At 44.1% G+C, this 16,616-nt stretch overlaps 1 protein-coding gene across 4 annotated transcripts in view; it reads right to left on the bottom strand.

The window, feature by feature from the left end:
* LOC109418956 (mediator of RNA polymerase II transcription subunit 15) overlaps window positions 1–16,616 on the bottom strand; it is a 566,077-nt gene that overhangs the window by 160,733 nt on the left and 388,728 nt on the right. For 3 of the 4 annotated variants that reach the window (XM_029877721.2, XM_062853939.1, XM_062853940.1), the window contains 4 exons: window positions 9,894–10,095; window positions 9,732–9,789; window positions 9,055–9,215; window positions 8,347–8,980 (listed from right to left, as the gene is read on the bottom strand). In XM_029877721.2, coding sequence (XP_029733581.1) covers window positions 8,347–8,980; window positions 9,055–9,215; window positions 9,732–9,789; window positions 9,894–10,095 — 1,055 coding nt within the window. The remainder of the gene's footprint in view (window positions 1–8,346; window positions 8,981–9,054; window positions 9,216–9,731; window positions 9,790–9,893; window positions 10,096–16,616) is intronic. The other variant, XM_029877722.2, reaches the window with a different exon arrangement.

Genomic DNA, 16,616 nt, shown 5'->3' with positions numbered 1-16,616 from the left:
ATTCGGCTCCACCAGACCGAGGTGCCATCTCTGAATACGTTGTTTTGAATGGATGTCATCTACAGAAGATGTGTGCAAGTTGATACGATTTGCCATTAAGGCTCAAGCATTCGTCATCTTTTTTCGAAAAATAAAAAGCAGTTTTCTCGCTGCAAATCAAAACAAGGATCATGAAAATATATTCACTGCATTATATTCCTCATGTGCAGTACAGTGAATATATTTTCACAGCAAAAACTTTTGTTTTGAACGAAAAAACTGCTTTGAAACGTTTGATGATGACGATGATTTCAATGACGAAAAGTTCAACGTTAATGTACAACAATAGCCAACTCAGGGCAATAAAACCACCCTACCGTCTATCAGTTTCGTACAGCGCCCAACGATTTTTTCCGTATTTTCTTGTGCCTCAGCCTCAGGTATAGGTTAATGGGACAGCACAAATGCGGTTGTTTTTTATCCTACCCGCGTGCATACCTCCTACATCGAGGCACTCTACTGGGTAGACTTAGTTTTCGACATATTAACACGTGTTTTCATTGTGGCAGCGGCCCTCGCTAAGCCTAGAGCAACAATAGGCGCTGCGCCGCCACATCGATGAGGCGTGCGTCGTTGATTAGCTTGGTTGTTGAATTTACACGGCATACTGCATTACTGGCAGTGGTTCCCAAGGAGCAGCCACTTGAATAAAGTGCATGGATAAAGTTCATGCAATTAAAATAACTGAAATACCCAACATGCGATTGACAGATTTTGTTTGCGATCCTTATTGGCATAACGTTCTGGAAAAATGATAATGAGTCGACAAGGAGCGTTTAACATATATACCACCGTTCTACGGAATTCTCACATAACATGGGACAATTGGACGTAAAACGGCAATATAGCTCTGGTCCTTACACGATACTTCCTCATGCTGCCACGGTTCAAGTGTTGACAAAGAGTGCCAGCTAAGAGTTGTGTGCTTAGCTGGTAGTGCAGCCTGGGCACTGTTGTCCTTCTGACTTCAGCTAGATTGAGGAGGTACGAAACGAGCGTCTGCTCACCAAGGAGGTGCGGCTCAAACAGCGTCTGTTCACGCCCAGCTAGATCAAAGGTGGTAGCCCCATCAGCTTGGTCGTACCAGTGTTGGTTGGGACGCTAAACAGAACAGGCACGATGGCCCTCCGGCGCGACAGGAGTGTTGGCGTGGTATTGAGCCACCCGTAGAACTACCCATTACGAATAACATAGGAGAAAACACTACTCGAAGCAATCGGTAAAGATATACGCAGCCAAAAAAGGACTACGACTGAAAACTTGGAACATGGAATTGCAAGTCATTTGGTTTCGCAGGATGTGACAGGATAATCTACGAGGAATAACATCCTCGCAACTTCGACATCGTGGCATTGCAGGAACTTTGTTGGACTGGACAGAAAGTGTGGAATAGCGTTCATCGAGCGGCTACCTTCTACCAAAGCTGTGGCACCACCAATGAACTAGGAACCGGATTTATAGTGTTGGGCAAGATGCGACAACGTGTGATCGGGTGGCAGCCGATCAACGCAAGGATGTGCATTAGCGTGGTTCAAAAATTCGTTTTTGCTCCACACCGCTTATTCGATTCGTAACCAGATTCTAAGCCTTCTCCCAAAAATTAAGCTGATTTGGTCGAAAATTAAGAGTGCACAAGCCCTTTAAAGTTTGTATGGGAATTACTATGGGAAAAGGACGTTTTTCATTCAATTGACCGTAGCATTTCCCCAAGTGCCCTAAAGTGTTAGTTGGTACTCCTAGGCTACTCTATCAGCTACAACTTTGCCACAAAGACCACATTCAAATCACATTGCGAAACATGGACCCTTCGTGCAGAAGACCAACGCGCCCTTGGAGTTTTCGAACGGAAGGTGTTGCGTACCATCTACGGTGGAGTGCACATGAAAGACGGGACTTGGAGAAGGCGAATGAACCACGAGCTGCATCAGCTGCTGAGAGAACCAACCATCGTCCACACCTCGAAAAGCGGGAGGCTACGGTGGACGGGTCATGTTATCAGCATGTCACTCGACCGGTACAAGAAGACGTGGTGCACAGCCGGCTAGGTGGGTCGATCAAGTGGAGGACGATTTGCGGACCCTTCGCAGAGTGCTAAACTGGAGACACATAGTCATGGACCGAGAAGACTGGCGACGACTACGTACAGACAGCAGAGGACACTCAGGCCTTAGACTGACCGGTAAGGTGTACGAGTTCAAGAAACAACAGAACGATGCGTTTCAATATCCAACGCGTTTCAGCCGAAGGGGTTGCTGCACAGTACCATCAAAAGCTGGACGAGAGGAAAGGAGAGACCAACGGATCTGGAGATGTCACAGTTTAACGGGGGTTTATCCGTGAAGCAGTGACAACAACAGTGCAAGAGGTGATAGGTACCGCTCAGCGACGCCAACGTAGTGGTTGGTTCGACGAGGAGTGCCAACGAGTGACGAACGAAAAGAATACCACCAGAGGTCGCTAGTGGTTGGTACCCAGCTCAACAGGGAGCTGAACAGGATGACAAGAGCAGCAGCGAAACGAATCCACCGCAGTAAAAAACGGCAGCACTAAGAGAGTGTGATTGCTGAAGCGCAGGAAAATATGGACAGGAACGATATGCGGAGGTTTTATGGAACTGTAAATAGTGTGCTGTACAAGGCTGTGCCACTGCCCGCCATGTGCAATGACCGGGAAGGAAATTTACTGATAGACAAAACAATGGTGGCAGCCAGGTGGAAGGAGCACTTCGAAGATTTGTCGAAAGGTAGCAACGAAGGAGCACCCAGGAACAGGATTAGCATAAGGGAGATGGTAGGAATGTAGTACCGGTAGTACACCGGTACCGAAAATCCAGGTATTACCGACCAATTTTTGCTTCCGAAATAAAGCTAATATGCAATAAACAAAACACATTTAAAACAAAGTTCTGCAACCTTTCTGCAAATCCTGGTTATCATACTAGTGATTAGTTGGGAACGTTGAATTTTGGAAATGGATTAACTTGCTTTGAATGGAACTTCGTTAAATCAGGATTTCTTGTTATTTCTTCAGTTTTTGCAATCCGTTGAAACCATCATCAAGGAAAAATCAGATGAATCCTTTTCTACCTAGTTAGCAGCTATCTATCTGATTTCAGTACATGTTCCTGTTTTATTTTAGAATGACCAATATACTGCCTGTGTAACTGCGCAGAAGCTAAACAATAGCTCCAAAAACAGTTTCATGCAATTGATTTCATTCTATACTTTTTATCTATCTATATTGAACAACATTTTCCACCATGAAAAAAAATCAGGAGATACCTTGATCCATACTCTACATGTGTACCGATTTTGAAAACATTGCTTCGTTATTTTATAAAAAATCAAAAACCAAAAAGTGAGGAAATGGATCCAGTTTCGCCTTAAAACGAATATGCTTAAAATTCTTTAAATAAGTCGTCTGACCAGCACCGGGCTGCTCTGCTGACGTTAAGGACAGACTTGTAAGAATCCCAAAATGGCCGCCACAATGGCCGACCTTGGCACCTACTCACGATTTTGAGGGCACGAATCTCTTTGTAAACAAAACCAGCGCACCTGACCTTCTTATTTTAAGCCTATTACAAGTGAGCAATAACAGAATGCTTTGTTGTGTAAAGCTTGCTTTTTGAGATTTGCGCGTTTGATGTTTTGATGCACTGTTGAAGCGGGATGTCAAGACGTTTGTCCTTAAATGATGGCGATTTACATGTTTCTGTCGCAAATTTCAGTTGATTTTCAATATACGTGCTGTTTAATTTTCATATTTTTTTGCTGTGTAGATTTTATAACTTTACTGAAAACTGGAATTCCGAAATGTCTGGTAAAGTGTAGATTTTCTGTACAAAATAGATAAATCTTCAATTTAGTGAAAAAAATCCCAGAACCGGTATTTTACCGGTACTGTAAGCCCCAGTACCGAAATACCGGTACTCATCAGTAGTGGTCGGTACTGCGACCCCTAGATGACGGTCAAGCAATTGAACCATCAACACTGGATGTGTTTAAGAAGGCCCTTACGGAGCTGAAAAACAGCAATGCTGCTGGGAAAAACGAGATCCCAGTTGAACTTCTTAGGCACGGAGCTGCTACATCAATCTATCCACCTGATTATTGTAAAGATTTGGAAGGATGAAGAATTGCCTTCCAGCTGGTTGGATGGCCTCATATGCCCAATCTACAAGAAATGGCACAGACTAGAGTGTACCAATTACAGAGGGATTAGCCGTTTATAAATTCAGCATATAAGATACTGTCGCGTGTCTTGTTCAACAGACTGACCCCTCTTGATAAGTTCTTTGTCAGCGAATATCAAGCTGGTTTTTGTGAGGGTCGATCAACGAGGGGTCAAATGTTTAACCAGCGGATGATCCTAGATAAATTTCGGGAATATCACTTGCAAACTCACCAACTGTTCATTGATTTTAAGGCAGCGTACGATTCAGTGAAAAAAATGAGCTTTGGCAGATAATGACAGAACATGGCTTCCGGTGAAACTACATAATAAAAGGCTGAACGCGCAACGCAGGATGGTTAGAAATCAAGTAGGATCCCAAACCAAGTGTCTACCTCGTTTGTGACCTTGGATGGATAGAAGCTGATGGGTGATGCTCTTTCAAATTTTCTGTTCAACATTGCACTCGAAGGAGCGACTAGGAGGACTGGCGTGCAGAGGAATGGCACACGGTTGCACATGCTCCTCGGCCTTGCGGACGATATTGATCTCATCGGCATCGATCGTAGGGCAGTGGAGGAAGCTTATGCTTCTCTTAAGAGAGGATAGGCTTGATGATTAATTCTACCAAGTCGTAGTACATGATAGCAGGTAGAGATAGAGGCAAGCCTAGTGGTGTTGGTGCTGAGAAAGTGATTGATGGATATGTGTATGAAATTGTTGAAGAATTTGTTTATCTTGGCACACTTGTAGCACGTTTCCCGTGAAAAGGCGTATTGCAGCTGCAAATAGAGCCTTTTACGAATTGCGTAACCAGCTTATGTAGGTCCCGTAACTTGCAAACGCAAACAAAATTCGTTCTATATAAGACACTGATTGTGCCAGTTGCCCTCTACGGTTACGAGGCGTGGATGTTAGGGACAAACGTTATAAAATCCCGCTTCGGCAGTGCATCAGAACTTCAAACGCACAAATCTCAAGAAGGACGTTTCAAACGACAGTACATTTTATTATTCTGTTCTTGCTCACATGTAATAAGCTTAAAATAAGAAGATCGGGTGCGCTGGTTTGGTTTACAAAGAGATTTGTGCGCTCGAAATCGTGAGTAGGTTTGTGGCGGCCATTTTGGGATTCTAACAAGTCTGTCCTTAAAGGAGGTAGACCGAAAACTTTCGGGGTTTTCGAGTGCAAAGTGCTGCGGACAGTTCTCGGTGGGAAACAAGAAAATAGAGTGTGGCGCTGATGCATGAATCACGAATTGTTCCAAGTGAACAAATATGTAAAGCGTGTAAAATACGGCAGGCTTCAGTGAGCTGGACACGTAGTGCGAATGTCGGAAGAACGAATAGCGAAAACCATATTCAGAAAGGAATCAGGTAGAGGTCGGCGACTTCGTGGGCGACAGCGAACGCGATCCCTACACGTTCGGGGAAACTGGAGTAACATCGCCCAAAATCGACGAAGATGGTGCTCTACTACATATACGCTCGGTATTAGAGTAAGGGGTCGCCCATAGATGACGAAGCTTTTTAGGGGGAGGGGGGAGTCTTGGATTTTGCTACGAGCCATGTATTAGATATGGGAAATTAGGCTACGAGGGAGGACGGGGGTGCCAAAAATCGTCAAAAAAATGCTACGTCATTTATGGACAGCCCCTAAAGTTACTTTGTAGCCAACAAGGTAAGGTAGGTAGTAGGTGCACAAATCGGCCATTGTGGCGGCCATCTTGGGATTCATCCAAGCATAGGCGCCAACTTAGGGGGGGCAAGCATGGTTTTGCCCCCCCAATATTTGACGATTTTTAATGATTTTTCGACTTTCCCATACAAAAAATCAGAAAAACCAGGCATTGCCCCCCCAATAATTTGACCAAGTTGGCGCGTCTGCATCCAAGAAACTGGAGTACAATTTATTTTTAACACGTAAGCTACGAGGCTTACTAAAAAAAATCAAACCGCGGGGAAAGGCGATAAAATCATTGTTTTCCTATGGCATTTTGAGGTTCGCTTCATTTTTAGTTATAGCTTGAACCCACACAATTTGAGCCTCTTGGATAGTTTTATTCCAGTGGACGTCTGGGTCAGGAGGGGTAAAAAAATGCATATCCTTCCTTTTCGCAAAGCCCCCTTAGAGTTGATATAATTTCATCTGAAAATTAGTTAGTTCCATGTATTATTTGATATTACGACGGGCCAGGGAGTTAAGAAGAATAGAGCAAGAACTTTTTCAAGGCTTCCAAAACATTTTCATATTTGCGTCCAATTTCTGTACGCTTGTTAAATGTTTTATGGTACAATACTGTCGTGAATCGCAAGTCAGTCCCATCTGTAAAAAGTAGGCATTGAGAAAATAGACTCTGAAGTTTTTAAATTCTATTTCTATGAGAAACTTCATAAAATCGCCATAAATTGAAAACTTCTGCAATCATCATAAAACTTTCACACATTGCTTCAAACATGAAAACGTTACAGTGAAAAATATAAAACTGGCTAAAACAGTGTTAGGTTTTGTACTGGAGGGTACACTAGTTCGTAATGGGACTGACTTGCGATTACATTTCATTATGGGACAATCTGACTTGGTGTTGTTTTTCAATTTCACTGAACAAACTATATATTTTTATTCGCGTAGCAGATAGATCATCCGAAGAAAGGTCGGCCATTAACTCATTTTTGCCCAAAATGCAGATGGGATTGACTTGCGATTCACGGCAGAATAGGTGGAGATTTTTTTGCCCTAAGCTAGGTCCTAAGCATGTTCATTTTCACGTTAAGTTAAACTTGAGTAAAACATATCATTGTTGTATGAAAAATCATATTTTCCACAACATTCAGACGATTATAAAATAAATTGCCTACTTTTAGGCGTTTAATGCGGGTCGTTATGTAGGTAGCTGATTTTTTTTATTTTCAATATTCAAAGTACACCAGTTAAAAGAATTTGAAAACTTGATTCAGATTCGCCATTATCAAATTTTTTTTGGAAACGGTCATGGATATATGGAAAAAAATTGACAAATATTTACATGACGCTCAAAAACTTTGTCTACTTCGATTTCAGGATGTTCTGAGGATATTACAAAACTTAATATACGTCGTAGATCACTTCCCATTGCATTGCGAAAGTAGAGCCTATAGATAATGAAGTTCTTGATTTCAGGGTTTTTAGAGGACCTTGAATATATGTAAATTTTCTAAAAGTCCCTCAGTTGCTTTCTGAAGTTCATGTGGTTGCTTTGGACAAGCAAATTCATACTCAGTGTGCCTTAAAACCTCATCCAAGCACACGGAGAATTTCACTCAAACTTGAAAATGTTTTGGAGGCCTTAAAAAGTTCTACGCTAGTTCTATACTTCTTAACTCCTATTGTTATAACTATTATTATTTATTAAAGACACTTTACCACGTTTGGTTATGGCATTCGTGTCTGCTAGAGCTGCGATTAGGGGTTTGACAACCACTGCTATGAAGAGTAAAAGATCATAATGACCTCGTTTGGTTTAAATTTAATTTATGTACTACACAGTCGGGCATTAGGGGCCCCACCGACCGAACTGTTTGCTTTCAATTAAGCTATCGTGTTTGACTGAGGCTTTGTAAAATAATGCTTTTCAAATTTGCTCATAAATGCCATTTCGCAAAAATTAAAATAGCCAGGTGGTATCCCAAATTGTGGGCGGGAGAGGGCTTAAACTGAAAATTACTTCCCATCTGAGTGTTCAAACGCAAAGTTCAACGCGCCTGGCTCGGAATTATCGAAATACCGGTAGAACCAAGTTGAAAGGTTTTGTTGAAACGTACCTATAGATACCCGACAGTACACAATAATGATGATTATTATCTCGTAAATTCCTTAGCTGCTGCTGTGGCTGTCGGATCTCGCATTCACGCACGTTGATGGCTCATTTAGGTATAGCTGCGGCGGCACAGCACTGAATGTCTGGCATGCAAACGTTTGCTTTCGCGAATTACTAATTTAAATTTGCCACACGATTACGGATTATGCCAAATTTCGTATTCATATCGGCGTAAAATGTTTTGCCATGGTTGTTTTATCGTTGTTGAGATTCGGGAAAGTGGCAATAATTTTTTCGGCTGATCCGCGAAAACATAATACTTCAAACAATCCTCTTACCTGTAAGGGATGCCTCAGAATATCATTGTAGTACGAATGTGGCGGTGGTAATGATTGCTGTTGTTGCTGGAATGGTTGTATTGGTCCTATCGTGGCCGCACCACTGCCTCCGCTGGCAAGCGCCATCTGTTGAGATTGCTGCTGTTGGATTTGTTGCTGTTGATGGGCCTGCAGTTGTTGTTGTTGCTGCTGCTGGTAATACGAGAGTTGTAGACACTGCACTGGCGTTGGAAGTGTTCGCCCGGAACTGGGACGCAGTTGAGGCGCCGTTTGGGAAGGTTGTATCACGCCGTAGTTCTGGTGGATGATGGTTTGCGACAGCAGTTGCCGGCCGTCTATACTGACCGGGATCCCACCTACACTCACAGCGTTTCCAGCACCGACTACCCGTTTCGGACTGTTTATGTTCATGTTGATGTTGAAGTTTTGGTGTATGATTTGCTGTTGCTGTTGTTGCTGCTGTTGAGATGTCATCAACTGCAGCTGTTGTTGTTGCTGTTGCTGCTGCTGATGTTGCTGCTGTTGTTGTTGGTGGTGTTGTAGGATCAGCTGGTGCTGCTGTTTGAGCAACTGCTGCTGCGAGAGTAGCTCTGCGCTGAGCGGTTGCTGGAAAGCCGGCCTCAGTGGAGGCTGTCTGCAATGTCAATTCTGCGATTAGGGTACTTTCGATGCGCTGTCATAGCCCGGGGATGGTTTGGATTGTCTTACCTTAGTGGCACCTGTCGCACCGGAGTTCCCTGAAGTGATCGACTGGTGGAAGAACACATTGACGTCGTCAGGCTGGCAGATTCCCAGTGCTGCACCAGGGCGTTCATCCGGGCTTCCTCCAGCGCCTGTTCGGTTTCACTGCTTGAGTCGTAGTCAGGGCCCTGGATATTCAGTGTAGGATTAAAAGTCCACAGGATTAAGGTTTGGTAAATACAGAGTCTACACCGTATATAAAACATGAAAGGTTCAGATTGTGGAAGAAGAGGTTTTCGCTGGAGTTTCATTGGTGTTCCTGCGGGATTTCTCAAAGAGATTTTCCAAAATTTTTATCAGACTTTTTCCCACAGCTGCTCAAGTGGTTACTCCCGGGAATCTACCCAGAAATTATTTCGGCATTTGTGCATGCGTTTTTCCTATTGACATTTTTTTCTAAAATTTGCCTCAGATTTTTTTTCCAGAAAAAATACCACAAGGGACTTCAAGAATTCCAGGAAAGTCTTTGAGAAATATTATGGGAGTAACTCAAAGAAAAACTCCTGCGAAATTCTCGAAAGAAATCTCGTTAAAATCTCCGGGCTAAATACTAATGATAAACTTCTTGGCATATAGTGGGTGGCTCCGTTTTATAGGAGACCCGAATGTATAAAGAATAAAATACGTATGGGAGCCATGATTACCTCTTCGATTTTCTGGTCCAGCATGCGGAAAAAGTTCTGTTGACTCGACGAAATTTCCCTGTTGAGAATACACGAAAAACAAGAAGAAAAAAACACCGGCAAAAAAGCCGGTCATAAATGACTCAATTGACAAATCACCGAACATCAGCTTTCAAAATCTACCCGGAAGGCGAAACGTACTGGCTCTGAAGCAGTGATCCGTTTTTCCGCAGTATCGATACAATCTCGCCGTTGGGCGGTTCTGGTGAACCGTCGTCCCGAAGTGAGCCATCCTCGTCCAATTTTTCCTTCTCGCCGTTGATTTCGCGGTCCCGCTCGTCTCGCCCGTTGTGGCCATCCTCTTCGTCCGCGTCGGCGTCCTCTACTGTAAGGGTGAAAGGAGAAGAGTGAAAGAGTTTGGTTAGACGTGACGTAATCATTATGATGTGAAGAATGTCTATGGATGGATATGAGACAATGTATTTTATTTTTCAGTATATGATGGACAGAAGATATTCTTTACCTAATGCAAATTAGGGCAACATATGTAAGATATTAGAGCATCCTTTACTAATCATAATGCTCCCGTTTTCATCCTACTCATAACAACGTGAAACACTTAGAGGGAGACACGGCCTCTCTCTCCCTGAGTTCTTTAAGCTCATCAAGACATTATACCCCAAAAATGCAATTCAAATGAAAATTCTCCTTTGTTTTGAAAAAACTATCAGCAATCCTGTTCCTGTTAAATCCTTCACCTTTTTTTTTTAATTTTAGATGTCGCATAATTATGAGTTGCACGTATTTCCTTCAGAAATCCTTTAATCAATTATCGCAAACTTTAAATTTGATTTTATAGAAGATTTGTAGACAATACGCTATAGCGATTTGAAAGCCCTACCACGCACTCGTCTGTCATAGTCGAACGCAAACAGCGGAATTAGCCTCATCACCACACGCATGAAGCACAAATCGTTTGCCGTGAAGTGTTCGATGCTGATTCTTTCGTCGATCACCATGAATCTTCTACAGTTCAGTCTATACCAGAGCATGTCCACCTCGCCTATCCGAATTTCGTGGTCACTAGTAATATAGAGATGAGCCTGGGTGACACACACTTCTTCCGTGTTCTTCGTTACGGCCAAATCGCTCTCGGCTCGATCTTTCGCAGCTACAGAACACCAAATTAGAATGGGTCGTCTCTGAAGATTGCAGCCTGGAAGAACAACGACTATGATCAGCAGATAACCGTAACAACTTGTTCAGCACGATTAATGAGCAAGTCAACAGTTTCTAGCAGCTAGAAGAAGTGCAGCAGTCAAAAGGCTAGTTTCCGTCAGCGCGATAATGCGAGGAAAACTTCGTCAAGACCACCGTTCGAAATTCAGGTGGCCGTTACGTTGTCAAGCTACCGAAGCAAGAAGAATCGCTTCAACACTAAGGAGACAGCTGGTAGAACGCAACACATCGGTTCAACTTCTTGGAACGATCGCTTGCCAGACATGTACCAGAAGTTCGTCCACGAATACCATGCTCTCAAACACATGCGAAAGACAGCAAATCTCGCTATTATCTTCTCCATCGCGAAGTCATCAAGATGAACAGAAACAAGCTTCACACCGTCTTTGATGCATCGTGCTGGTCGAAATCTTGTGTGACCCTCTACGACGTTCTTCTCGCGTGCCCCACCGTTCAAGACAACCTCATTCGCTTCCGAATTTTCGATTTCATCGTATCGGTCGACATCGACAAAATTTACCGCCAAGTGCTGGACTCGGAACATGATCAGCCGCTGACTCGAAAAGTCTGTGCCCCGTTATGACGATCAAGGAGTTACAGAAGCTAGCCTTTGAGCTTCGCCGCAATTTCTACATGGATAACTTATAGATTGGCTCCAAAGACGGATTATCTCTCATCGCTACCAGAAAGAAGCTCATTGCGGTATTGGCCTCTGCAGGCCTCTACAAAGGTCATCCAATAATCAGACTGTATTCGACGCCATTCCACCTGAGCACCGAGTAACTCAAACGATGCTCGATGTGAACCATGCAGTCTATGTCACCATGCTCGGATTACGTTGGGAGCCTGCCACCGACCTCCTGTCCATGAAGCAGCCGACGTGGAACGAATATTCCACACTCCCGAAGCGGGAGGTTCTGTCGCAGATCAACAATCCATTCGACTCTGTTGCACCACCAAGTTCAAACATTTCTTCCTTCTCCAAGGCTTGCAGAAGCTCCTCCTCAACTGAGACACACCAGTTTCTCCGGCAGCAGTCAGTGTGTGTCAGGATATTCAGCACAAACTCGCTGGTCTCGACACCTCTGGACTCCCCGGTAGCCTCAATTAGGCATGCTTTGAAAAGGCTATGGCTTCAAAAACGTATGATAAATGAGAGGGCGGCTACGACGACTGCTTGTTTGTACGTTCCATCTCTTCTGATGGATCCTGCCAGCGCTACTATTGATCGTGATCTTCTCATGCCGATGAAAAACTAGACTCTTTCATCGTCACGAGATAAAACGAGCACTCGCGCTCTTCATCGTGTCATTTCGTAGTGATCAAGGGTCATCACCTGGTCCAAGCAAAATTTGGCTGGTCGTTGTATGTAACAGATATAGAGGACATTTATTCATGATTTAAAGAACTCAAATAATAACCAAATCTATCAATGAACTAGTAGGGTCTGTTACCATTTTGGCAGGAGCACTTATTTTGGGAACTTTCTGCTATAACTCAGTCAATTTTGTACCGATTGACTTGATTTTTGAAACACGATTAGCAAGGCGCAGTATCTAGCTATGTTCAAACATTCAAGTCAATCGGTTTGAAATTGGCAGTTATAGCAGCAAGTGCCCAAAATAGGTGCTCCTACTCAAATGGTCCCAGACCATATTCGCCTTGTTTACAACAATGTCACCCTTCGTCATGACCGAAAAATGAGCGGATTTTGTTAGACTTTCTTGTTCATCGTCTTCCCGAACATTGAGAGAAGCAATTCTGTAAAAATCGCGTGAAGAATCGTGTTAACACTTACTCTCTCGAAGCCTGGATCTTGCACTGTTTGGCTACTCATGTCAAAGTCTAAGGTGGCATCTGTCGACAAAAAATTGATTTAGCCCCTGGAGCTCTGCGCGGCTCACCTGTACGCTTAACTCCTGGTCCATGCCATTAACCCTCCTTGTGCATTAGGGTCATATTTTGACCCAAACCGTGCACCACGTCAGCGAGCTGTTGCCAATGTAATACATTAGGAAGGTTAATTCCGTCGAGGTTCCGCCATGGGAGTACCTATGGAGCGTGCTGGACTGACTCACCAAAATACTGTAATCGTAAGACGTTTGTGGCAAATCGCGTGACTGAAATCCAGGAACTCACCACATATACAGTTTGAGTTCCGTCACGTTCCATTAAAGGACAATATATTATAAGGACAACCTCACAATATATTATAAGGACAACCTCACATCTCACGGTATAACCACAGACAAGCAGACGTAACAATTGCGAAATATCCATCGACCACGCTTTTAACGATCATTTTAAATTTTCATTGTTGTGGCTTTCACAACCAGAGGCGCGCGCATCGTTTTTCTATGCGTTTGACGTTTCACACTAGCGCCTTCTGTTGACGATATGGCACAACACAGTGATTCGTGCAACTTTTCCACCAGGTGATGGTAGTGTGAGCTGGGTGATGGATTTCCATGAAAATCGTTCAAGGTGTTACGTTGGTTTGTCTCTGGTATAACCCTCGATGGCTACACAGTCCAGTCTGGCTTGGGGAACTAGATATTCCGTGGCCTGCCAAGTATACATCGTCCAAATCGACAAGTTTCGACGCACCTCCAACCATGACCAAGGATGACCTGTCCTGTGATCTTGTCTTCCGTTACTCCAGTCTCCGTTTATTGCTTCGGATCAGCGCAATCGACCAGACCCCCGAAGTACCCATCCAATTGCCAGCCTTCGACCTCATGGAACCAAGAGAGAGAGAGAGAGAGAGGATCAGACGACACTCCACGCTGGTCCTGGGTTGATCTCTAGTCCCTATATCAGAAGTCCTGATCTCTTGGCGGCCAAAACCCGATTCGACAAGTCGTCCTTGAACGGACGGGAAATTAGAATATCGAATGACGGTTGAAAGATTGAAAAATGTACATGACGAAAAAACGACAAAAAATTCGATTCCTTAATAAAGATCCGATACGGATCGAAACGTCGGAGTAAGAGAACATAAGGTGTTTTTGATCTCACAACCGGACTGAAAAGCCAAGAAATTCTCTAAAGAATACTTATTCTACTATATCGAACTGGTTTGCCTTCGTGCTGCTTTCACTTTTCCACCCTGTCCTTGGTGGAATGATGAGCACGAGAATGTTGATGTGTGGCTGTTGTTCCTTTTCCAGAAAAGGGTCAGTTGTCAGTCGCTCTCGGGGGACGAGTAGCCACTGCGCTACGGGCCCTGGCTTACCATTCATTTATTTAGTATTACATCAAATTCAATATAGCAATCAACTGTACCTTCTGCGATCGCTGAGAATCTCACCAGTTGTGACCAGTCTTCGGTGGACTACCCTGTTCTCTCAGGTAAATATAAGACTGGTATATGTCCTGCCGAAGCAGGGGAGACTACTACACTGTGTCAAAGAGGAAAACCAATATTGCAGACAACCGCCGACTCTCCATCGCCCCCTGACCGACCGCCGTTGTTGACAAGCCAGCTATCGCTAACTGAGAAACTCGCCGTTCACTACCATGACCAGTCTTCGGTGGATTATCCTGTTCTCCCAGGTAAATATAAGACTGGTATATGTCCTGCCGAAGCAGGGAAGACTACTACACTGTGTCAAAGAAGTAAACCAATATTGCAGACAATCGCTCCTGCCGACTCTCCATCGCTCCCTGACCGTCCGTTATTGGCAAGCCAGCTATCGCCAACTGAGAAACTCGCCGTTCACTACCATGACCAGTCTTCGGTGGATTATCCTGTTCTCTCAGGTAAATATAAGACTGGTATATGTCCTGCCGAAGCAGGGAAGACTGCTACACTGTCTCAAATTGAAACACCAATCTTGCAGACAATCACTCCTACTGGTCCTCGACTGTCTGCTGACTTACCGTCGTTTTTGGCAAGTCAGTCGAAGCTGGCTGAGCGGCACACCGATCGTGTAGCTGCGGAGCACCCTGTACTCTCTGATCCATCGAACCCCGAACCTTCTACTGTTCAACTTGGGAACGAAGTCGCTACCTGCCATCAACGAAAAACGCTGAGCAGTGGAGATGCTCATTGCAATCTCAATATTTTCTACCAAAACGTGAGAGGACTACGCACGAAAGTGGATGAATTCTTCCTCGCTGCATCTGATTCGGATTACGATGTAATCGTGATCACCGAAAGCTGGCTCAACGAGCAGTTTACTTCGTTGCTGTTGTTCGGAGATAAGTATACCGTATATAGAAAGGACCGCGATGCCGACCTCACAGGCAAAAAACGCGGCGGTGGGGTACTCATTGCTGTCTCGAATCACTTAAGATCTAGTGCTGTTGAGCTTTCCATGCATATTGGACTGGAGCAACTGTGGGTACGCATTTCTTCTGGGGTTAGCCACATTTTCATTGGCGTAGTGTATCTTCCACCTGAACACGCTACTGATCCTAACTATATCGAACGACACGTTGAGTGCATAAACCATGTTTGTGACTCCGTTGGCTTGTCTGACATGCATTTGTTATTTGGCGATTTCAATCAGTCTGGCCTCGTATGGAAGACTTCTTGCAGCGGTCATTTATATCCTGATCCTTGTGAATCAAACTTCAATGGTGCCAGCTCTTCACTCATTGATGGTGTGTCGCTATTAAATATGAGACAACTCAATCCTATTGTCAACAACTATGGTCGGAAGCTAGACCTTGTTTTCGGAAACGAACTAGCCTCTTGTCAGTGTATTGTCACAGAAGCTGTTGAGCCGCTCGTTATGATAGATGAACATCATCCTGCTCTGTCTGCTTCACTGAAATGCCCAAGAGCAATGTCTTTCATTAGATCTGAAGTAGTTCCACATTTCGATTTTCGAAAAGCTGATTTCGCTGCGTTAAACCATGCTATCTCAGCAGTTGACTGGACACCGCTGCACACTGCTGATAATGTCAACAATGCTGTGGAAATCTTAACCCACACACTTACCGAGTTGTTCCGCGTACATATCCCCATTCAACGAACTATGCAAAACCCGCCGTGGTCGAATAATCGACTGAGAACCCTGAAAACTGAGCGAGCTAGAGCTCTGCGACATTACTCTAGAAACAAAAACCCTAGTACCAAGCGAGAATTTCAGATTTGTAGTAATGTATACAAAAACTACAATCGTCTGCTTTATTCACAGTATGTGCAGAGAAAGCAAAAGGAGCTGAAGCGCAACCCCAAGCGTTTCTGGTCGTTTGTTAATGAAAAGCGTAAGCAGAATGGATTGCCGTCGATTATGTCATATGATACCGACTCGGCTGCGTCTCCAGCGGATATATGCAGATTGTTTGCATGTCATTTCTCGAGCGTATTCAAACAGGACAATGCCTCTTCGCAGCACATAAACGCTGCCCTTAGGAATGTTCCACAGGATGTGCTGGGAATGCAAAACATCGTCTTCTCAGAAGCGGACATCAGCAATGCCATCAATAAACTGAAGTCTTCGTGTCAGCCAGGGCCTGATGGCATTCCACCGATCGTACTCAAAAGATGTGCTGTAGCACTTTGCGCTCCTCTGACTTCAATTTGCAATCAATCAATTGCCCAATCGACTTTCCCGGATGAATGGAAAGAGTCAGTATTGTTTCCTGTTCATAAAAAGGGTGACCGCGGAAATGTAACCAACTATCGTGGTATCACATCGCTATGTGCCGGTTCCA

This window comes from Aedes albopictus, chromosome 2 (genome assembly GCF_035046485.1).
Source record: "Aedes albopictus strain Foshan chromosome 2, AalbF5, whole genome shotgun sequence".
Lineage (NCBI taxonomy): Eukaryota > Metazoa > Arthropoda > Insecta > Diptera > Culicidae > Aedes > Aedes albopictus.
This window is presented reverse-complemented; position numbering and strand designations above follow the sequence as displayed.